Raw genomic sequence first — 24,679 nt, 5'->3', positions numbered from 1 at the left:
AAATAGGCATTTTATTAGGTTAAAAATGTAATCAGGACAGTATTCCTTGTTCTATTAAAGTCAGTTTTATTTGGCCTTCAAATTTTCAGCACCATTGTGCCTTCTGCTTGTGTGAAATGTCTTGTGAAGGAGCCTTGAACTCCTGGCTCCCACCAACTAGCATCTCCCTGAGTTTAACAGCAATAGTTGCCACCATACATTAACTAGAGGGGTTTAGCTAAAATTGGTGAAGCAGTTAAAGTTAGTACTATAATGCATCTGTAAGCTTCAGAGTTGGTACTCCACTGAGTTAATGGTATACACCTCTACCCTGATGTGATGCGGGTTCGCATATAACACGGTAAAGCTCTGACACACCGCTCTGAGCAGCGTGTTAAGGGGGTTGGGCCAGGCCAGGGCCGAGGGCTTTGATAAGGGGCAGAGGGTCTCGGGGGTGAACAGGGGCTTCACTCCCCCAGGGTCTGGGGGGAAGGAGCTGTGGAGAGGGCACTTTTGGGGACCCCTCAGTCCCAGAGTGGTCTGGGGGATTAGCGGGAGAGGGGGTTTGGGGGAGGGGATCCCCCCCGCACTCACCAGCAGCAGTGGAAGTGGAGCAGCCCGGCCCCAGCCTGCTCCACTCTGCCGGCTCCCAGCCACAGTGCTCTGCTTCTTGCCGCAGGTGAGTATGGGGAGCGGGGGTGTCCTTTCTCCCTGCACTCACCGGCAGCAGGAAGCAGAGCGCTGTGGCTGGGAGCTGGCAGAGTGGATTGGGCTGGGGCTACCTCGCTCCACCCGCCGGGCAGGTGAGTGCAGAACCTTTCTCCAGCTGCCCCCCGGCGACATAACTGGGGCCGGGGTAAGGAAAGCGGAGCAGGCTGGGGCCACGTTGCTCCGCTTCCCACCACAGGTGAGTAGGGGGTGGGGGGTCATCCTTTCCCCAACCTCCCCGCACTCACCCACGGCGGGAATCGGAGCGCCGCAGCTGGAAGCTGGCAGAGTGGAGTGGATTGGGGCTGTGCTGCTCTGCTTCCCACCACTGCCGGTGAGTGCCTGTCGGTGGGGGGCTGGATGGGGTCAGAGCAGTAAGGGACAGGGATTGGGTAGGGGTGAGATCCTGGGGGTGATTAGAGAGGCGGGTGGTCAGGGAACAGGGAAGAGGGGGCAAAGCAAGTTTGATATAACAAGGTCTCACCTATAACGCGGTGAGATTTTTTTGTCTCCCGAGGACCGCGTTATATCGGGGTAGAGGTGTTGTTTATATCTCTGAGCTGTTGTTTGAGGCTGTTCCTTTGCAAACTCACCACTGCAATGGTTCATGTTTGGAAGATTTCGCAGCCATGAGGGCTATAAGCTTAATTTTTCAACATGATTGTTTATATTCTGCAGTCCAACTTTATGTCAAATTCCATAGCAATGAAATTGCTTAAAAATCTGATCCTAGTTGTAAGAAGTCAGTGTGCAACATCTCTGCTCTTCATATTTCCGTTGTGTTTGTATACTGCTGTTGTGCAGGTACCTCCCTTTTTTGTATGTTGTTTTAATTTTTATTAGGGCTGTCAAGCCATTAAAAAAAATTAATCGTGCAATAAATCGCACAGTTAAACAATAGAATACTATTTATTTAAATTTTTTTTTATTTTTAACATTTTCAAATATATTGATTTAAATTACAACACAGTACAAAGTGTACAGTGCTCGCTTTATATTTTTATTACAAATATTTGCACTGTAAAAATCAAAATAGTATTTTTTCAATTCACCTAATACAAGTAATATAGTGCAATCTCTTTGTCATGAAAGTTGAACTTACAAATATAGAATTATGTATAAAAAGTGACTGCATTCAAAAATAAAATAATGTAAAACTTTAGAGCTTATAAGTCCACTCAGTCCCATTTCTTGTTCAGCCAGTTGCTCAGACAAACAAGTTTGTTTGTATTTGCAGGAGATAATGCTGCCTGCTTCTTGTTCACAAATGTCACCATAAAGTGAGAACAGGCGTTCGCATGGGAGTTCTGTAGCCGTCATTGCAAGGTATATACGTGCCAGATACGCTAAACCTTTTTATTTCCCTTCATGCTTATCTGGCACGTAAATACCTTGCAGTGCCAGCTACGGAACTCCCAAGCGAACACCTATTCTTACTTTATGGTGACATTTGTGAACAAGAAGCAGGCAGCATTATCTCCTGCAAATGCAAACAAACTTGTTTGTCTGAGCGATTGGCTGAAGAAGTAGGAGGAATGAGTAGACAGGTAGGCGCTAAAGTTATATAATGTTTTGTTTTTGAGTGCAATTATGTAACAAAAAGAATTCTACATTTGTAAATTGCACTTTCACCATAGAGATTGCACTCAGTACTTGCATGAGGTGAATTGAATAACTTTTTTGTTATTTTTACAGTACATATATTTGTAATAAAAAATAATAAGACTTTGTATTCTGGGTTATAATTGAAATCAATATATTTGAAAATGTAAAAAAAAATCCAAAATATTTAATACATTTCAGTTGGTATTCTGTTGTTTAAAAGTGAGATTACAACTGTGATTGATTGCATGAATTAACTGCGATTGACAGTACTAATTTTTATATGAATTATCCTTTCTTCCCCAAAATGCTGCTGCTGTACAACATAATGAAAAGCATATGAAAATGTATTAAAAGCAAACACCCTTTTCACATTCAAAACATAAGTGAGCCAAGTATGAAACATAATTTCTTGTTGTGCTAATCTTTAGTAGATTTGAAGGTGGAGTGAGGACAGATTCTTTATTGTTAACCATTGGAGATAACAGGTGCTTTCTGTTGGCCAGGTTGCAGGGTAACCGATGAAATTTTACATCTAGTACCAAACATCGACAACTTCAGGTTAACACTGAGAGCTATCAAACTGTGGGCAAAACGTAAGTTTAGTCTCAGAAAACAGGTTCTCAATAAATTCTTATCAGCAATGGCTGATGATGATAACTAACTCTCTTCTTCTGTCTTTTTTTTCCCCTGCATCAACAGGCCACAACATCTATTCCAATATACTAGGTTTCCTTGGTGGTGTTTCCTGGGCTATGTTAGTAGCAAGAACTTGCCAGCTTTATCCAAATGCAATAGCATCAACTCTTGTACATAAATTTTTCTTGGTATTTTCTAAATGGTATGTTTTAATTTTAGATTACACTAAAATAAAATTGTTTGTAGACACTGAATTTTAGTCTTGTTTCTATGGCATTTCTTCAGCTGCTATCAGGTTAAGTTGGTAATTTACAAAGAATATTGCTGCCTCTGTTTTAGTGAATTGTGTTATATGGTGAGGTAGAAAACATAGCCTTTTGTTAAAGGTTATATGACATACTACACCTCTACCCCGATATAACGTGGGTTTGCATACAACGCGGTAAAGCTCTGACACGGTGCTTTGAGGGCTGAGAGGTTGGATAAGGGCCAGAGGGTCTCGGGGACAGTCAGGCTCCCCCTCTCCCCCCAGAGTCTAGGAGGTAGGAGCTGGCGGGGGAGGCAATTTTGGGGACCCGCAGTCCCAGACTGGCTCGGGGGATTAGTGGGGGGCCAGGAGCAGCCTGCTCCACTTTCCTCGCCCCAGCCGTGTCGCTCGGGGGAAGGGGCTTGGGGAAAGGGATCCCCCCGCACTCACCAGCAGCGGCCACATCCCTCCGCTTCCCAGTGCCGGTGAGTGCGGAGGGCGTCTTTTCCCCAACTTCCCCACACTCACCGGCAGCGGCAAGTGGAGGGCCGTGGGTGGGAGGTGGCAGAGTGGAGTGGGCTGGGGCCATGTTGCTCCACTTCCTGCTGCCGATGAGTGCGTGTCAGGGGGCAGGGGGTGTGGGTAGGGGTCGGAGCAGTTGGGACAGGGAGCAGGGGGGTTGGAGAGGGGGTGAGATCCTGGAGGTGATTAGGGGCAGAGGTCTCTGGAGGGGGCGGTCAGGGAACAAGGAACGAGGGTGGGGGGAAGCAAGTTCGATACAACAGGGTCTCACCTATAACGTGGTGAGATTTTTTTGTCTCCCAAGGACCGCATTATATTGGGGTAGAGGCGTAGTCTTTAGCCTTTCGAAAAAAACACAAAAAAAATTTTTTTGTAGGTTTTTAACTGGAAGGTTTTAAAATGTGTGGGGTAACTCAGGACCTCTGTCACTTTTCAGATGTGACCCAAGCATTGTCCTAAATCCGAAAGAGCACGAAAATGTTCAAGAATTATTGTCTCAGAATATACATTAAGGAATGGTAGTAGTATGCAAGGGAATTGTTCATTAAAATGCAAAGTAAATTTGGCAAAACATGTAATTGCAGAGAATAGTTGACTAAAATTTCCCTCAAGGATTGTATCTGTAACTTTGAGCTGTGTGGTCCCTCGTGTGAGATGTTGAGGGAAACTTTCTAAAATCCTTGTACAAAATGACAACTAGATACTAAGTTCAGCATGTCTGCTTTAAATTGCTAACATGAAGACCATTATTACAGTTCGCTTTTTCTGAAAGTCCAGTGGCTTCATAGGGTCTGATGGCCCTGTATTTGTAGGGGTTTGATTTGTAAGTAACAAATTGTTGGCCTCATGTCACACGATGCTGATTCAGCATATTGATTGAAACTCCCTGTTTATGGGGTACTGTACACTGAAAGCATATGCATTGCCAGTTTTATGTGAGGACTTTAAAAACTGTTAATCATGTGCATTGCCCAAGAGCATAATGCACAAATATTGAGAAACCCCATTGTGGGTAACTGTCATTTTTATAATACTAATTTTAAAAAAACCTAATTGGTGGCTATTAGACTATTAAATGTACTCCTTAATTGGCGGTGCTCTATAGGGTTAAGGGCATCTTGAAGAGAAGAACTGTTGCATTTCGTTTAGAAAGCGTTTCATTTGGCATGCTTTTTCTTTAATGATTGGATGGAAAAACCTTTTAAAATTTAGTGCATGTAGTTTATAATAACTAATCATACGGCAATGTACCATAGTCACAACTGATAGTTTCTTCTCTAGATTGTCGATGAACAGAACTAGCATGAAGACAGAATTAGTAGTACATCTTTTCAGAGGTGGTTCTTTCAGTAATTCAGCCAGAGATTATGCATCTGTTACAAGAGTGGTCAAGGTTCTGTGACCTGCAATGCACAGGAGGTCAGACTAAATGATCAGGATGGTCCCTTCAGACCTTAAAGTCTGAGTATATTTGAAGAACAATTTAAAGAAGTTTGCTTTACAGCTACTTGTTTGTTTCATTCCCTTAATTAAGAGGCACGGAAATTGCTTTGTGCTGATGTGTTGGAGCAAATTGTTATAAATCCATGTAAAGTCTTTAGCTCAGCAACTGAAAACCGACAGTAGACTGACTTGACTTCAAGGGGTGAAAAAAAATCATCTGATGCTGTGCCAGGAGGGCAAAATGAAGAAGAATCACATTCAAACGTATTGTATGTTTTACAAAATAAGTCATCATGTCCATTAGTCTTATTCAGTGCTACAATCTTTTTAAACAGGGAATGGCCAAATCCAGTGCTATTGAAACAGCCAGAAGAATGCAATCTTAATTTGCCTGTATGGGACCCAAGGGTTAGTGTATTATTTTTTCCCCCTATAAATTACATTTTACAGTAGAGTAAAATCAACTGCTTAAAGAAACCCAGGGAAACTTTATTTTTAGATTATAAATGAACGTAATGTGTGGATATTACATTTTCTTTTTGGTAACTTCATGTGTAATACTTCTATATTGCGCAGAACATGAGTTTACATTCTGTAAACTACATTTAAACTCCAGATTTTTCACTAATTATACTACTAGTCAACTTGAGCAGTAAGTGATCTAAATAAATGCTTGCTAAATGCTCCCTGTACAATTTTTATATAAATAGATGCATACACTAAAGCAATTTGTTAAAACATTGATCACACTTCTTCACGACATTTCACTTTCTGGGTGATCGATTAACTTTTTTCAAAATTGTGTTTTAACTGCTGTGATGTATTTGTTGTAAATTTTGCAATAATATGTCCTTTGTGGTTTGGACCAGAGGGGAATACAAATATTAAAAAAACAAAATAAAACTAACTTTGCCTTTCTTTCAGTTACCATAATTTTGACCTCTCTACTTCGTAGCATCTCCATCATTTATATTTTTCAGTTTTAAAAGATGAAAAACATGCAAGGACTCAGAATAACATCCTATGTTAAACATAAAACTATTATTATTTAAGGTGTAAATAGATGGTATTGTCAAATGGGAAATGTACTATTTCACCAATCGTGAAATGTTCTTAGGGTGGGTGGACAATAGGCTTGAAGACTGTACTGCATGACCTGTTTTTAAAATATCTTTTCCGCTTGCTTTGACAAAAGTCTGCATTTAAATAGCGTCTGGGTTGTGATGTAAAGTAAGATTAAAACAATGTTCTTAAGTCACCCTATTGTTCCTGTTGTAGGGGTTTGAGGTCAGTGTGTGATGTTACGAACCATATGTGCTGTAGTAGCTAAACAAAACAGGGTAAGTTAAGGACAGGGTTTCAACCTTAACTTTAAATTTACAACTTGACAAAACACAAGATCACTAGCTTAACGTTATTTAAATGTAGTTTTGTCTTTGCTGTTTCCTTCTTTTATTTCCCCATTTGCTGGTTTTTAATAAAGGATATATTAACACAAGTGCTGCTTCTCTCAGGATGCACAGAGCCTTTCCTCTTAGACTGGCTCTTTATTTTCAATAGTGTTATAGGAATAAATCATACATCATATTTCAAAGGGTTTCAAAACAGCTGTTTCTCTGAAGGTGTCCAAGGTGCTCAGATGGTAACGAGGTACTCGTGTTTCAGTATGATCACAGCTTCCATTGCAGATGTAATAATAAATTCACCACTGATCTATTTCAGTTGGTGTTTTTTAGTTTTAAAAACTATCCAGTATTGACAGTGAGGCATGCTGATAGTTTATGATCTTCCCAGTTCCATTTGAGTTTGGAATAACTTCCACAATATAGTTTACCTGTAGGAATATGCAGACAAGATGTTATCCTTGAGTATTCTCAACTTCTGTTCAAAGTTGTTCAGTCTAATTTGTATACTAAGATCTCATTTGTTACGTTGGAATTTAAGATTCATTTTAGCAAAGAGAGAATTCCAAATTTTTTTATTTTATGTGTGCTTGAAGAAAACTGATTGGCTGTTGTTATGTATAGGTAAATCCCAGTGATAGGTACCATCTTATGCCTATAATTACACCAGCATACCCACAGCAGAACTCTACCTACAATGTGTCCGTTTCTACACGGATGGTCATGGTTGAGGAGTTTAAACAAGGTAAGTATTATCTTATGCTCTTATATATTCCAAAAGACTTCAAAATAATTCCACCTAAAACATTGTTGTGCCTATGAATAATTAGTTGACAACAGGCGTCCTCCTAAAACAACTGATTCAGTCAGTCATCTTTGCTTCATATTTTGTCTATAACTTTGAAATTTAATGGAATATTTATAAAAATTCCTATTTCTTCCTTCCAGAAATTGATCATTATTAATTGGAAAGTAGCATTCTCTGTAAGTGGGAATCATAGCCTGACAATTGGTTCTTTCTAGGCTGTATCAGTGGTCTTACAGTCTGCATTACCATGTGGAAGACTGCAGTGCAAATCTGTCGTCTTTGTTTACAGGTGCTAGTGGTGCTAAAGAGGCAGTATGCATAGCTCTTTAAGAAAATTGGGAAAATGGTACCTTGCCTTAATTGAGTTCAACCTCTGACAGTCAAAGGACATTTACTGAGACAGTCTTGGCCAGATGATGCCTTGATGCACATGGGGAAATACTGATAATTCTCATCAGGGCGTTGTGCTCACTCTCCCATTTCTAACAGTCATCTATCGCAACATGTAACCCTCATCCCGAAGAGGATTTAAGACCTATAAGGAAAACCTTTTCCTCCTTCCTGGGTTTAGCACATTTCCTCTATGGCATGTTCAGCCTTATTCCAAGAACGTGAACAAGAACCAGGAGAGAATAAAATTCTCTGGTGGTGTAGTAGAGCTTTGCAATATAATAGTCTGGTCCAATTAACCTTGTAAGAAAATTTTTAGCAACACACACTGCTCCCAGTGATATTTTGTATGTATGGTAATCAGCTACTCAAAGTTTGTTGGAAGAGAAGACCATTGGATTAAAAAAAAGCAAATTAGCAGTTAGCTTGAAATAACCGTTTAGTTTATGGACTGTTTTTGTGGATACATGGTGTGGATCAACTGTGTGAAAAAGATTTAAATGTGTTTTTATAATTCAGGTCTTGCTATCACAGATGAAATTTTGCTGAGTAAGGCAGAGTGGTCCAAACTTTTTGAAGCTCCAAACTTCTTTCAAAAGTACAAGTATGTATTTTATGGCATGGCAGACATGTTTAAGTTTTTTATCATTTACAGAACAAAATTAATGGTATTTTATAGACAGGCACTTGCATCAGTAGCATTAAGTATGGTTGAACACTTCCATTAGAAACCTTTAAAGTGTTATCTTTTTAAAACAAAACAAAACAAACCTGAAAGTTCTCCTTTTTGTTGGAGGGTATTTCTCCTGGTTAATTTTGAGATCAGTTTTGCCTTTTTCTTATCAAAAATTAAAGTAACTTAAATAACATGATTATACTGCTTTTTTCTTTTCCATAGTATAATTGAACACCACCCTGACAGACCATGATCAGACATGCAGAATGTTACTGGAGAGCTATAGAATTACTATGTTAAAACTAGGATACTTGAGTTAGAAGTTGGTTTAACCAATTGCTGAAATATTCTAAGTCGTGGTAATGAGCTACTATTGTTGATAGATTCCCAAAATGAAGTAAAGTAAAATTAAGTCTGCCTCTCCACAAAGAAAATTTTTTTTTGAGGAAATTAGTTCTGGAAAGTAGATATTTAAGACTGTTCCACTAGAAAGATATATTTCTTTTACCATAATCGTAAACATAAATTTTAATAATACAATATATCCTTTACTATATCTGGCAGCTCGATGGACTGTGAAGTTTTTACTAGTTTTTCCTCAATAAGAAATAAAGCTGATCAAGGCTTCAGAATATATTCATCTTCATTGCAGCTAGTTTATTTCTAACTGCCATGTAATGTTTTTACATTAGGGAAAAGACTTGCAGAATTTTTACCCTTAAACCTTTATTTTTGAGAGAAATCTAGGAAATGAATTATTGAGGCTTAACAGACATTTTAAGGGTTCCTACTGGTATGTTGTGGTTGTAGGGGAGAAGCTTGTTTAAATGTATACTGGATTTGCTGAAAAATGTAATTTATAATAAATACAGATTATTAAACTATATGGACTACATTTTATTTGCCCTCAATTTTGTTGGAGACCCACTTTTGGAGTTAAGATTAAATATTTTCTGCAATTCTGTTCCTGTTTTGGGTGGTTATGTATTAATCAAACAAGATTGAAATATACAGTTTTCCCCCATTAAAAAAAGACTGATGACCATCATAATGTGTCTGTGTTTTGTTTCTGTATCTTTTGCATGATAAAAGTTTTAAAACACCTGAACAGCTTTTATGTTGTGTCTTGGAGATTCAATTTGAAACCTTTTAATGGATTTCATTAAGGTGATTTCATTTTTTTTATAACATGAATTTTTGTTTGCACTCAGTTAGTTAGTACTGCCCTCTAAAACAGCTGAAAGTACACCCCTTTCCAGTTTGCCAAATGCTCTCTCCTGGTTTTGAAAGTAACTGACACTAACAGGACTGAGTTCACTTGAAATAAGACCCATTTAATAAAGTTTTATATCCTGGCATGTGCACCAGTATCAGTAATTACAGCAGCACAGAAATGGACATAGTCACTGCAATCAGTGAGTGCTCAAACTTTGTAGGTTCTACTTAAAAGACTGACTTTCCAATTTCTTGACTATGGAATGATACATGGAAGCCTATTAATATTCAGAATTGGGAGGACTTTGAAAGTAGTAATTACAATGTATAGAAGAGATTTATTGGTCTTCTAAAACTTTGATTAATCAGTTTAATAACTCTAAATACAAATGCATTATCTGTAATAATAAATAATAAGAAACTTGGGCTACATTGGCCAAACCTTTTGATCTGAAAACTAGATTTTTTTTTTCAACCTTGTTTTTATCCTTGTACGGTTCAAACCTTTTATTACTGAAACTTAAACATGCTTGGTGCTGTACAAGACACAAGATGACATGGTTCCTGCCTTGAAGTTCACGTTTTAAAATAATTTAGCAAACCTGTTTGATTCTTATCCATAAATGCATAGATTTAAATACGTACTTCACTATTAATGAGAATTGCCTTGGCAAACAATGCATCAGCAGCAGAATAGACAGTTAATTTTTCCCAAATGAATTTTTAATTTAAGTGAATTCCAAATAGTCCACAGAACTTTGGGGGTTACTATATATCCTGAATTGCAGGGGATTTGAAATAGAAAAGGTTGTCTGATTTGTCTGAATAGGTGACAAAACTCACTTCAAATTTGAGAGGCCAGAGCTCAGGCTATTTGCACTTGTTACTGTTTCCATTTTCTAGATGGGAGAACTGTGTTAAGCAGATAACAGAAAACATCACATCTGGACTGTGTGCCTGTACAAAAATTAACAAACAAAAAGTTACCAGCATGGTGTAATATCTGACTGTAGTTAAATGACAAAGTGAAATGGTTCGGACTCTTTCCATATTAGAGTTTAAAAATAAAAAGTGCCTGGTAATAAAATACTCTCCATATACAATGACTTTAAACACATTGTACAAACTTCAGTAAACAATATCAGTTGTAATAAATATAGAAAACTTTAAAGAGGTACTTTACTTATTAATGTATCTTGTGCACATAATAGGACCTACATTTATTGGCTAAATATAGCTAAACCTAGATTTGAAGAAACCTTATTTAAAGTAGGCAAGTCCGGATGGGTACCCTCAATTGTTCATTACAATATTTTTTCCAAAACATTCTGAATAAAAGAGGCACGATAGGATGTATGGCTTTTGGCTTTTTATGTGATTATGGATATTAAAAATGGGGTGCAGTTCACTAAATTCTCATTCAGTAGTCTTGATTTTAAAAAAATTGTTCAGGAAGAGGCATAATGGAGGAAAACTCAAATGTTTCTGAAAGGAATATACTGTACTTCTCAATAATGGTCACAGTGCTAAAAAATTATTGTAATAGCTGGATTATTATTTTCTTCTGATCTCATAGTAAAGCAACAAAGATCTTGTAAAGTTAAAAGGATTATGTAAGAATATCTGGTATTGAAAATTACAATAAGATGTTACTTGCTATTAGTCATAGGACCCATGACAGCTTTTAAGGTCCAATGTTTTGTGAAGCACCAGTGGCTAGAAACTAATATTCTCTCACTGGAAAGCTGGAAATACTGGATATCCTGTGATGAAATTATTTCTCACCCTGCTATGCAACACAAAATCCTACCTTAATCACAAAATCTGGTTATCTTGATTTTTTCCCTTCCTTCTCCTCTTCAATTCCAACCTGCGTTCACTGACTCTGTCTAAACAAAGATTGTTAATAGACTTGAGTTTATTTAAAATCTGGATTTCAGTAACTATGGTTTAATTGTTTGAGATTTATAATCAGAATATGAAGCATCCTTCACTAACCAAGCAAGGATTTTAGATTTATCAAGCTACTTTCATAGAGTTGTTCTTAAAGGCCTTTAAAGCTCCATTAAAGAGCAGCTTTCAACAAACCACTAGAAAATGAGTGTTTTTAAATACCTGGAAATATGTCCACTTCACTATAAAAATCTTTTACGACTAAGGTTCATTTCCCATTGTGAGAGATCCTGTTGGTGTGTCAAGTAGAACAATTTAAAAAATCTAGTATTCATTAAGAGGAGTTGGTATTAAAATTACATAACAGTATAAAGTCAGATAATATAGTAGTAATATTTAAAAGAATCTCATTTTCTGCTTCAGGTGCATGAGTTTTTGTGCAATAACATTGCTAAATTCGTGGAATAGCACTCTGGAAAGAATCAGTTACTGTCTGTAACTGTGACATTGCACGTTTCTAAGTAGTGTTTTAGTTCTGTGGAATTTAAATGGCTTAGTGTTTACTCACAAGTACGTTCTTAAAAATAGATAAAATTGTTTCTAAGACAGAACATTTTAGCATCAAGTGCTTCATGATAATACTAACATAACCAAATGAATCTTTTATGGTAAAATTTCATTTTAGCCACTTTAAAAAGAGAATAAATTTCTTCCTCCATTCCCCCCCTTTCATTTCTTAAAGTACAAGCCTTTCAATTGTATTAGTCCAGAATACTTTTAGCCCATTTTCCCCCTTAGACCAATCAATATGCACGCACATACCTTACATTGACCTGTTGGTTTTGAGTTACGTTTATAGTGACTTGTAGATTGACCTCGCAATTTTCTGGACAGTCTTATTTATCCACTGACTTAAAAAAATATATCAGTATGTTTAATCATGAAATATACTATGATACGGCCCCTAATCTTCCTGTCTTTAAAAAATTAGGCCCCAATCCAGAAAAGATTTAGGTATGCATTAATTTTACAAAGTGTGAGTAAACCTATTCAGTGTATAAATTTACGTTTCTAAATCTTTGCAGGTTCGGGTCTTAGGCATGTAGGATAGAGCTTTTGAGATCATTTTACAAGATCTTGAAATTTTTATTCCATTAATCTTTAAAAAAAAATTTTTTTTAATTCAATCCTTGTCTTTAAATGAAGTTCCCTTGACCATCCACCTCCCTTGAGCTTAACTATTCTAGTTCTTCCTTCATTAAAAATATTTTGGATTTTTATGCAGTTAGAGATTTTTGACTCAATATATTGAAAACCTGTCAGGATTATTCTGGAGTAAATCCTGAACTCTCAGATTAAAGGGGAGAGAAAAGACTCTTTAGGAAGCTTCAGGAAAAATTATTTGGAAAAACTCTTAAAGTTGACACTACTTACTACATTTCATGGCTATATTTACCTTTTTGATAAATTACTCAAACCAGTGTATCAAATCAGTCATCTAGCTATGTCTTGAGAAATAAGGTAATTGTGACTAAAACATCAGACTTTCCTGTGGCAGCACTCTGAATATTTGTTTTTATTTGTATTTCTTTCACTTGCCCAAAGTGAGTAGCCTTCTGCAATTCGCAATTTAAGTCATAGTCTCACTTAGTTGAGATTCTGGCTTAAGTGCTACTGTATTTCCATGCATTTATTACCCTTTTGTTGATATTAATGCAGCTGTGGACATCAATGTGAGTTGAAATTTTTTTGGAAAAAAAATCTAATACCATACTCGTCTGCAGCCTCTTGTAGATTAAGCTCTTTATTATAAGGTGCATATTATTTTTAACTGTTTGTTTTATTCTTCTGTCTGGGTTTGTAGCTTAAACTAATAAGGATGTTAATAACTGTGAATGTCCAGTGTCAGACATACATAGAATAGCCTGTTGTCTTTATCTCCAAAGGCATTACATTGTACTTCTAGCAAGTGCACCAACAGAAAAACAGCGACTAGAATGGTGAGTATCATGCATGCTGTTTTTTTTTTTAATTCCCCAAATTTCAAAATAATTTTATCCAACCAACCTGGGATGTAAATGAACAAGTAATACATATTTTACAAAGAAAAAAGTGAAGATTCTGTGTTCCAGAGTTAAATAGATTCAGACAGTTAATTTTATTGCTCCTCTTTCATTAACCAGAGATTCATTAAGGAAACAGAATGAAGGAGAATATTATTGGTTGCAGTACTCTATTTAAAAGAACCTGCAAACGTTTAAAAAGATATTCCCATGAGTTTTATGATGTATGGAGAAGGCCTGAATAGCTAGATATCATTCCCTCTCCTCTGGTTTTTATTTGGGGCTCTCAGATATTTGAGTTCTCTCACCTTAGTTGAAGTGGCAGAGGTGTTGAATCTTCAACAAATATATCTTTTTCTCACATGTTTAGGCATTAGAGTAAAATAGCTGTTTTAAAAAAAACCACACAGACCTTCATTTGAATATAAATTAATTCCTCTCTCAATCTGCTGCCTTCAGCCCTTCCTGGCTAGGATAATATTTGATTTCTGAAGACTTAAACCAATGCATAGTATTTTAATTACTACACCAAGCAAAATCTTTCATTGTTAGTGTCATTTTGGGCACAGGCAGTTTGGACAAGGTCATCCATAACTTCAAGATACGATGATGTGGAATTCCACTGAATAAAGCTACGTGGCTTTGTTGGAAAGTAATATTAAGCATAATGGTCTGGAGTGAGCTTGTCTGGCTGGGTAGTTTGTTACTTGATATTTCCAGATATTGATATAATCAGAACTATTGGACTTTTTTCCTTCCAGAAATGTGTAGTTGTATTTCAGGTATTTTTAAATTGTCACTTACTAATAAGTTTTTTATTCATTCAGGGTGGGCTTGGTGGAGTCAAAAATCCGCATTCTAGTTGGAAGCTTGGAGAAGAATGAGTTCATTACACTGGCTCACGTGAATCCTCAATCATTCCCAGCACCCAAGGAGAATCCTGACAAGTAAGCCAGATCCTCGCTCCTTAATGCAATAACTGAAGGACATTTTATACAGATAACTGTAAATTTACAATGGACGTTATTCAAATCTTTTACTGAAATGAGTGAACAATTAATTGAAAGTAAAGTTGACTAATGACTTGAGTTGTCAGCAGTTATTCCCTTTAAATGAAAATCACTTGGCTTGCATACAGATATTTTTGTAGCAGTAGGAATACCTTAATGGAGTGATACAACTTTGCTAATTAGCACAGTATATACTGTGCAAAGTTGCCATAATACTAACCAGGGTATTCCCCTCTTGTACTGCAATTGTCTGAGTGACTATTACCAAAGACTGTTATGCTTTTATTAGTAGCAAGGAGAGTCAAACAAGAATCGCAGACTCAGTCTCTTATTGATTTAATTATCAATCTAAAACAGTTTAGTTAGATTTGGAGTTTTGAAATACATCTATAGCTAATAGTTTTTGTACTTTAACTTGCCAGTGATTAATGTTTTAGGAAACACTAATGTCTGGTACCTGAAGGAAGAAAGCAAGTACATGTTTCAAAACTGACATTAGGATGTTTGGCGAGTTCTGATTCTATTATTTTGCTTTCCAGACTGGTAGGACTGTATTTTGGGGTTTGTTTTGTGTTTGTTTTTTGGCCAGAAAACTGCACTTGACTTGGTGTGTTCTATATATCAGTTGCCATAGCCAGATTAGTGAGAGGTTATTTATCAAGTCTGAGGTTGGGAAATAATTTTTTGTGAACAGTTCAACATGTGTTTTTGCAGGTGTAACATTTTGACTTTGTGTTGTCTGTAGCGTGTAAAACATTTTCATATTGAATTTAGCTTTAAAATCAGTGCTCATTTCATTATGAAATATCTACAGAAAGTCCATGTAACCTTCTACATAGGCTATTCAGCAAGGCAGTGGCTTCTTGGATTGAGCCCATTGGTGGCTGCTATAAGCATAATTTAGTTACATGCCCAAAAATTGAATTTGAGCAAGAGTATTTATAGCTCTGTCTAAAATAAGAAATTACTAGATTAAAAAAAATTGTGATTAATCGCCCAATTAAACAATAATAGAATACCATTTCTTTAAATAGTTTGGATGTTTACTACATTTTCAAATATTTTATTTCAATTACAACATAGCATACAAAGTGTACAGTGCTCACTTTATCTTTTTTATTACAAACATTTGCACTAGAAAAAACTTCAGTTCACCTTATTGAAGTACTGTAGTACAATCTTTTTATCACAAATGTAGAATTATGTAAAAAAGAATAACTGCACTTAGCAATAGAACAATGTAAAACTTTAGAGCCTACAAGTCCACTCAATCCTACTTCTTGTTCAGCCAATCACTCAGACAAAGAAGCGTGTTTACATTGGTGGGAGATAATGCTGCCCACTTCTTGTTTACAGTATCACCTGAAAGTGAAAACAGGTGTTGGCATGACATTGTTGTAGCCGGCATCGCAAGATATTTATGTGCTAAATATTTATATGCCCCTTCATGCTTCGACCACCATTCCAGAGGACATACGTCCATGCTGATGACAGGTTCTGCTCAGTAATGATCCAAAGCAGTGGGGACCGACCCATGTTCATTTTCGTCATCTGCGTCAGATGCAGAAAATTGATTCTCTCTTTTGGTGGTTCGGGTTTTGTAGCTTCCGCATCAGAGTGTTGCTCTGTTAAGATTTCTGACAGCATGCTCCACACTTTGTTCCTCTCAGATTTTGGAAGGCACTTAAGATTCTTAAATCTTGTGTCTAGTGTTGTGGCTATTTTTAGAAATCTCAGATTGGTATCTCTTTGCGTTTTGTGAAATCTGTCATGAAAGTGTTCTTAAATTGAACAGTATATGCTGGGTCATCATCAGAGACTACCGTAAGGTGGAATATGGGTAAAACCACATAGCAGGAGACATACAATATTCCCCCACACACACACCCTGAGTTCAGTCACAGACCTGCAAGGCTCAAGTAGTGTTCCTAGTTTTTGCAGTTTTTCAAAATCCTTATGTGTTGTCACTGATAGATTGTGCTTTTGAAGAGCTAATGTGGATGTGATAGCTTCTTTGTTGCAAAGCCAGCACTGAATCGTAGCCAATGTGGAGTTCCATCTGGTTGAAATATCTTGTACAAGAGGGTCTTGTTTCTGTCCATTTGCGGCTTGTTGTATTCCTAGTTCTGTACTGTTATCTAGACTGTGTTTAAAATGGCCCACAAGTTTTCTGCATTTTACCAGGATGTTTTCAAAACCTCCATCACTGAGTGCTACTGTAATTGATCGCTGCAGACTGTGATCAATGCATATCATGTGTTCAAAAGGCAAGCGACTGGCAGCTGCTACAATTTTACGTGCACTGTCAGTACTAATTGTTACCTTCTCTTGAATATTCCATTCTTTTGCAACATCCATGAAATGTTCTGCACATGCTTCAGCATAATGTTTCTCTTCAGTATGAGTTACTGTTACAGCAAACAACTGCAGTGTCCAGGCAGCATCAATAAGGTGTGCCATGACATTAAGATAGTTATGATTGCTCCAGGATGGCCAGTGGTCACCAGTCAAAGCAACACCTTGTGCATTTTTCTGAAGCTCCAACTTTGTAGTCTTCTCGTTGTCATATATGTCATTTATTTGTGATGCAGTGGTTCCTCAGGAGGGCAAGGTGTATGACAGATTGGAAGATGCAATTTGAATAATATCTCTTAGCCCTCTGACGTTTACAATGTTGAGTGGTCTGCAGTCCATAGCTATCCATTTTGCAATAGTATTGATTAAGGTGTTGTACTGTGTTTGATCCATGGGCTTGTAGCAATCCTGAAACTCAGTAATTGTACTCTGTTGTGGTTGGCTGGATTCATTTGCTGGTGGTGTATTATCTTTAGCACAAGATCCAGAAGCAAAAGCATGCTTATAACGTAGATGGTACTGCAGACTTGAAGTGCTTCTGTGGTATTGGGATTCATCTGTAGGTATTTTACGGCTAAGTCTTTTGAGACAAAAAAGCATCTGGAAGTATTTTAAACATAAACTTCCCATTCAAAAGACCTGAACTGTTGCTGCTTTGCTCCATTAACTTTTTCTGAACTGTATCAATGTCTGGAATAATTCAATAAATTCTTCTATATAATCAATATATTTATGACCTGTTCAAAAGAGTCCTTGCCATGGATACGGAAAGATTTTTACCTCAGGATTAACCTTCAGTAGGGGAGTGATTTGTGCCTGGAGGCTTTTTTTTCTCTTGCTGCTGCAGGATTAGCCTTTTGTATACTATTTTGTATGTGTCTTTAAAGGAGTCTTGGCTTTTTGAAGGGGTAAGGTTTTTGTTTTTTTGTTTTTTGTTTTTTTTTTTAATCTCAGAAAGTCAGTGCTCTGAAGATGAGAGAGGGCAAGAGTTCTGCAGGAGAAAGGTGAATTCTTGATGCTGCTCTGGTTGGGTTGGGTTTCTGAGCTCACCAGGTTCACCTCCTGTCCGAAGAGAGTTTCATCTTAGAAATCTGCATTCAGTGTTGGAGGAGAATAGGGGAGGGGGGAAATAACCAAAGACTTGTGCAGGATGAGGGTCTGGGAGGACGGGATCACAATGGGGAAGAGCTCACAATAACTTGTGCAGGAAGAGGCTGAGGGAGTGTCTTGCTGCTGCTTCAGGAAAGGTAGCTTCTAGTACTGGGCTCGCCTCCTTTTACTGAGCTAGGTGGGCTCCCTTCAGCTGAGTGAGCCCTTGTTTGCAAGGGAGGGTGGATTTTACCTCAGGAACTCATCATACTACAGGGGAGGAGAGGCTGGTGCAGGGAGGCTGAGCTCACCAGGCCCATGTTCTCTATGAGGTGTTCCCGGAGTGAGCGGCCGGCTAGGGGCAATGGGACACGACTCGGGGGGTTGGTCCCACAAGTGAGGAGCCAGCTGGGCATAGTAGGGCGCGGGGCTAGCTAGGGTGACAATATGTCCTGTTTTGGCCAGGACAGTTCTCTTTTTCAGCTCTGAACTGGCCATCCATACTTTTTCACTAAAACTATGCGTTTGCCCTGGCTTCAAGGCAGAGCAGAGCGTGACAGCTTCTGCACGAGGGCCATCTGGAGGCAGCACTGCCTGACAGCAGGAAAGCAGAGAAATTTGCTGCTGGTGGGCAGTGCTGGCTTCAGTGCTGACCCCTGGGCAGCGCAGAGCTGGCTGGGGAGGGGAGGTGGGAGGGGCTGGGGGGAGAGAATCTTCCTCCACCAGTGGAGGTGCAGAGCTGGGAAGGTGGCGATTCAGCCCCATCTGCAGGCAGCACGGAGCTCAGCAGGCATGGGGGTGAGGGTCAGCTCCAGAGCTCAGGTGGGGCTCAGCCCCAGCTGCAGGCTGCTCGGGTGGAGGTTGTCGGCTCCTGAGTTCTGGGGAAATGGAGCTCGGGAGTGGAGGTCAGCCCCAGCTGTGGACGACACAGGGCTGGTGGGGGGAAGACCCCACCATGGGCAGTGTGGAGCTCGGGGGCAGGAGGCTCAGGCTCAACCCCAGCCCCAGCCAGCTTCAGATGCTTTGGGGCTCAGAAGAGGGGTGAGTTCCCTAACTTGGAGAGGCAGGATCATCCCAAGCTGCGAGTGGCATGGGGGCTGTGGGGAGAGACCCTGCTGTGGGCAGTGCAGAGCTCAGGGGGGGCTCCACCCCGGATGCGGGTGGCAAAGGGTTGGTGGAGGCATGGGGCAGGTGGCTGGGGCGAGCCCTGCAAGTGCGGGGGCAGCTCGGGTGAGCCCCTGGCTGTCCTGTTTTTTATTTTTAAAAAATATTTCTCTGCTGGAATTGGCATGAGAACCATGTCTTTCTGTAGCTTCTTCTCTTTCTGCCCGCCCTCTGGTGGTGGCTTGCGTTACTGCGTCTGACCTGAGGTAGGTTCTTCAGAACAGCTGATGTTGCCCCCCTCACCATTGCCTGCGATTAATGCGCGTTTAAAAAGATTAACGCGTTATTTATGCTGTGTGTTAATCATACATGTTAATGGCAGTTAACTGACAGCCCTAGAAATTACCTGTTTAAAATAGTTACTTAACAGATTCTCTTGAAACAGGGCTGAAAATGGTCTGACTAATGCTGTAAATGTGTCAAAATCATTTTCACTTACAAAAAGCATATTTGAAATTAGTTTTGCTCTGCCTACACTAAGGCCATGTCCACACTACAAACTTATGTCGACTCCAGTTATGTCTGCATATAGCCCCCCAATTAGTACGTCACTTGTGCACATGCATACTTGGCTCTTTGTGTTGGCAGTGCATATACTCTCCAGGAATGTTTGTTTTAATACGGAGTGTAGTGCATTATGGGTAGGTGTCCCATTGTGCAACCTGCCATCATCAAGTGCACTGTCCTTTGGGAAAATTTGGCAATGCATGGTAGGGCCAAAACGAATCTCCCAAGGGGTGACTGGGAGCAATGGGTCAACTTCCCAGTTTGTAGCTGTGTCCATCCCATAATGTTATCTGTATCCAATAGGTTTTTTTACCTTTTTTTCAAAATATCACAAACCTGCATGGCCCTTCTTATTGTCCACTATCTCTGACAGAAGCATAGAGCCTGCACAACTCTTCATTATCATCTTGAGCGTTGCAAGCACAGGGCGCACAATCCTGGAGTATTTGCAAAGCTTCCAGAAGAACTCAATCAGCGGGGATCATGACATTTCCTTGGGGACTGATTGCTGTGGGGCATAGTGATGATCAATTCAAGATTGTTGATGGAGTTCATGGAGCAGCTGTAGTTGGTGAAGGACTGTTTCTGGGTCTGAGAAACAAGCACTGGTTGGTGGGATGGCATTATAATGCAGATTTGGGATGAAAAGCAATGGCTGCAAAACTTTTGGATGCACGAGGCCACATTCCTAAATCTGTGTACTAAGCTCACCCCAGCCTCTCAGCACAGACACAAAAATGAGAGCTGTACTGACAGTGGAGAAGCGAGTGGCACATTTCCACAGTGTGATTCCAAGGTCAGTTTGCTAATGGTAAGTCAGGAATCAATCTGGGGTCAGGAAATCAATTGGAGAGGCCATTGGGGAAAATGTGAAGAGGCATTAATCACTTCCTACTTCGCAGGACTGTGGCTCTGAGCAATGTGCAGGACATAAGAGGATGTACAGCAGTTGGGTTCCCGAACTGCGGTTGGGCAGTAGATAGCGCACAGCCCTATTTTGGCACCAGACCACCTTGCCACTGAGTACATCAAGAGAAAGGGCTACTCTTCTATGGTTGTGCAACATTGCTTGATCACTGGGGATGCCTCACTGACGGCAGTGTGGACTGGTCAGGGAAGGTGCATGGTGTGCTCTCATCCTCAAGAATAGGGGACTGTTCAGAAAGCTACAAGCGAAGACATTCTTTCCCAACTGGTGGATTAGCACTGGGAATATTGAAATGCCAGTAGTGATCATGGGGACCCAGCCTATCCCTGGCTCATGAAGCAATATGCTGGCCACCTTGACAGCACCAAGAAACAGTTCAACTACTCGCTCAGCGGATGGAAAGTGACAGCTCAATGTGCTTTTGAAGGGTCGCTGGTGGCGTTTACTCACAAGATTGGATCTCCGTGAGAAAAATATCCCAGTGATTATAGCTGCATGCTATGTCCTGCATAATACATGTGAAGCAAAGGGGGAGAAGTCTCCATCCAGATGGCAGGCGGAGTGAAGAGGCTGCCTGCTGAACTTGAACAGCCGGGTACAAGGACTATTATAAGAGCTTAGTACAGTGCTGTATGGCTCATGGAGGCTTTGAAAGACCAATTTAACAGTGAGAGAGTAGTGTGTGGTATGTTCTACCTGGCCCATGCCCTTTTGTGGCCTATTAGGAATTGTGTGGTGATTGCTGTACATGTAGGAATGTAACATTATCAGTGCACCTATTCGTTTTGTTTGTGAATGACCCTCTGAGTTGTATGACACTGTGCAGATAATTGATTTCTTTCAGAACTGCTCAGCTCTCAGTAGCATATGATGTGAACTTATAAAGATTATTAATATAATTTTATTCTATAACAAAATTGGTGCCAAAAAAACCCCATGCAATTTAAAAACAAATATATTAAAAACTTAATAAAGCTCAATGAATCAGCCAGATTTCTTCAAGTGATAGTCCCTATATGTATTCCAAACGTGGTTGCACATGCACCAGAGTCAGAAGATTTTCCCTGTCAGTGTTGGTTGACCCACACATACGTCGTGCATCTCCTCTTGTTCAGTCAAGGGCATAATAGGCCGTGCGAATTGACACCTCTCTAGTTCTCTATTACTGCTGCATGGCCTGAGTCAGAAGCCCTGTTCCTTTGCGCTCTTAGGTTTTACTAAGAGAGTGACTTCTTCCATTGTGTATAGTAGTTCATAGTTCTTTGCAGTTCTTCTCATAGTTAGTAGTTGTAGCATTGGTAGTAGTTAGTGGTAAGTTAGCTAGTCATTCCCATTCAGAGACAGCCCCTTCCCTTGGGGATTATGCCCATGTCCCAGGGTTCAAGAACTCTGTATCCTGCCGGCGCTGCTCCTCTGAGCAACGAACACCAGAGGAGTGTCTATTGCCTCAGCGAGACTCAGATCATGGCATGGTGTTGGATCTGAAAGTTGTTTCTGCTTCGTACCTGAGAAGCTTGAGATCGCCACTGAACTTATGAAAGGGAAAGAATTCATGTCCTCTACAGCTATATATACACCAACCAAGGCTTTCATGTGTCTGTATATATGAAGCTTGTGATTGTCTTTAATGTCCTGTGGGATGGAATGGTAAGAGTAGTGCTGCAAACTATGATGCCACATGGAATGTGGGGGGAAGGGGTTATTGGGATTTCCTGATATTGAGTTCTCAATGGGTTGCAGGGGGAGACAAACGCAGGACTGTTGAATCTGCAGGTTCACCAGTTTGCTGCATCTGTTTGCTGCCTGAGAAGCCCCATTGTGTCCTAGTGCATCTCCTCCTTTTCCTACTGGGACTCCTGAACCTTTCTCCTCTCCATTTGTTCCTTCTCCAGGCTATCCTCAGTGTTCATTCTCCAGGTCCTGTGTTCATTGTCCCTTGCAGTACTGGCTTGCAGGATCTCATTAAACATGTCATCCTGAATCCTCTTTTCTCCTCCTCTTCCTTATCTGGTTCAGGAGTTCCACAGGTGTGGAGGGGGAGACCCTGAAGGCCACAAAGACAGCAGAAGATAAAACAAAGAGGTTCCATTGTTAGCATATTCACTACAGAAAGCAAAACTTAAGATGCTGAACTCACTCCTCTTCCTTCCCTAAAGTTTTAAGCACTAGATTTTCACTTCTGTTTGGGACTGCATGTGCACGGCACCAGTCACTGCACTAGCCATGGTGAGTATGGCTGCCAGAGGTTGGGGAAATGAGGGAATTGCTTGGTTGCATGATTCTAATAGCAGAAGGCAATGACACTGAACACTGGCACCATTTTCCACAGGTGGTGGTGGTTTTCGCTGATATCTAACTCCTGAGGGTAACAAAGGCAGAGACAGCACAGTGCTGCTGGTGTCCCGAAGCTTCCCAGGTCTCTATGCTGGTAGCCTGTGTACTACAGTGGTGCCTCCTGAAGTTATTACTGAGTGCTGTATGAAAGTGTTCTAACATGGAGCAAGAAATAAGGCAGCCCTCCCTCTAAACCTTTGGCAGAGGATTAAAGAATACCTCCATGGAAGTTTCATTGAGATCTCTCAGGAGCATTCAGAGGACATCCCTGTGTATATAAACTGCCCTGCATTGCATGCCCCTCCTCCAACTCTACAGATGTGTGAAAAAGCTGAGAGCAACTCTACCCCTCTTGGTTGAACCACTACTTCTTCAAGCATAAGGAAATGAATTAATAGTCAAAATACTGTGCTCTGCTACTTTGGGGGTGCCATCCATGTAATTGAAAATTTATCTGCATACTTTTACCTAAGATTCCTTCCGTGCATTGGGCTTACCTGTGCTTGACTGGCTGGTCTGTGATGGTCTGGCTCGCTGTACAGCTGGAGCCCCCAGTCACCTGTTCCATGTAAATCTCTTCCTGTCCACTATTGTACCTTCTTCACTGTTCACGGCAGGGACTTGTCACTCGGGCTTCTTGGAGATATCCACGGTGCTGTGGTTGGGTGGAATCTCTGCGGCGTATGGCATGCAGCTCTTTATAAAAGCAGCAGGACTGCAGCTTGGCACCAGTTGGATTGTTGATCTCTCTGGCCACCTGGTATGCCTGCCGCAACTCCTTCTATGCCAGCACTGCTGCTGGTCACTGTTGTACTTCTCTTGCATCCACTGAGCAATCTGCTGGTTGATGTCAACATTTCTATGGCTGTTTCACGGCCTCTTCTCCTCACGGGCCCTGTCTACTCCAGACTGGGCCATGTCAGGAGCATGTAGCCAGCATAGTCAACTAGGCAGCTCCACAAACAGTGGAGAGCTGCTAGGTGTGCAAGTAGGGAAAGGAATGTCAAAAATTTGCTAGGATTTAAAGGGGAGGGAACTTCTGGTCTCCATGACCCCTGGGCAGTGGAGTTCACAATGGTGACCAGAGCAGTTAGTGTGGGTCATTGTGGGACAGTTTGGGCCAACATAGCAAGTGCTGGTTCGACATAACAAATGCTGTGTCTACACTCGCCCTGTGTTGATCTAAATATATTGACTCTATGCCACTCGGGTAGGTGGTGTTACTGTGTTGGTGTAAGGGTCAGTACAGCGGTGGGAGACTAGTGCAGACACATGCAAAACTAGGTTATAAGCTACCTTGTATCAGCCTAACTGTAGTGTAAACCAGACCTAATAGGGGAGTTACTGCTGACAAACTTTTCTACCAGTGGATTAATTTCCAGATGTAAACAAAGTTTATACATGTGAGTAGGGCCCTACCAAATTAACGGTCCGTTTTGGTCAATTTCTCGGTCATAGGATTTTGAAAATTGCAAATTTAATTATTTCAGTTATTTAAATTTGAAATGTTATGGTGTAACTGTGGGGGTCCTGATCCAAAAAAAGGAGTTGTAGGGGGGTTGCAAAGATATTGTAGGATGGGTAGTGGTACTGCTACCCGTAATTCTGTCTGCTCTGCTGGTTGCGGCGCTGGCTTCAGAGCTGAGCAGCTGGAGAGGAAGCTGCTGGCTGGGAACGCAGCTCTGAAGGCAGAGCCACTACCAG

At 40.2% G+C, this 24,679-nt stretch overlaps 1 protein-coding gene and 1 long non-coding RNA gene across 7 annotated transcripts in view; one reads left to right on the top strand and one right to left on the bottom strand.

Moving 5' to 3' along the window:
• PAPOLA (poly(A) polymerase alpha) overlaps positions 1-24,679 on the top strand; it is a 96,140-nt gene that overhangs the window by 41,627 nt on the left and 29,834 nt on the right. For 2 of the 3 annotated variants that reach the window (XM_030558797.1, XM_030558796.1), the window contains exons 8-14: positions 2,796-2,885; positions 2,992-3,130; positions 5,476-5,548; positions 7,168-7,288; positions 8,261-8,345; positions 13,472-13,525; positions 14,416-14,535. In XM_030558797.1, the coding sequence (XP_030414657.1) occupies positions 2,796-2,885; positions 2,992-3,130; positions 5,476-5,548; positions 7,168-7,288; positions 8,261-8,345; positions 13,472-13,525; positions 14,416-14,535 (682 nt within the window). Of the gene's footprint in view, positions 1-2,795; positions 2,886-2,991; positions 3,131-5,475; positions 5,549-6,418; positions 6,481-7,167; positions 7,289-8,260; positions 8,346-13,471; positions 13,526-14,415; positions 14,536-24,679 lie in introns of those variants that run through there. The other variant, XM_030558798.1, reaches the window with a different exon arrangement.
• LOC115649800 overlaps positions 6,491-24,679 on the bottom strand; it is a 56,864-nt gene continuing 38,675 nt past the window's right edge. For 3 of the 4 annotated variants that reach the window (XR_003999933.1, XR_003999931.1, XR_003999934.1), the window contains 3 exons: positions 11,443-11,521; positions 10,476-10,589; positions 6,491-6,974 (listed from right to left, as the gene is read on the bottom strand). This is a non-coding gene — a long non-coding RNA (uncharacterized LOC115649800). The remainder of the gene's footprint in view (positions 6,975-10,475; positions 10,590-11,442; positions 11,522-24,679) is intronic. The other variant, XR_003999935.1, reaches the window with a different exon arrangement.

Source organism: Gopherus evgoodei, chromosome 4, assembly GCF_007399415.2.
Source record: "Gopherus evgoodei ecotype Sinaloan lineage chromosome 4, rGopEvg1_v1.p, whole genome shotgun sequence".
Taxonomy (NCBI): domain Eukaryota; kingdom Metazoa; phylum Chordata; order Testudines; family Testudinidae; genus Gopherus; species Gopherus evgoodei.
The sequence above is the reverse complement of the archived record's forward strand: the minus strand, read 5'-3'. Positions and strand labels throughout refer to the sequence as shown.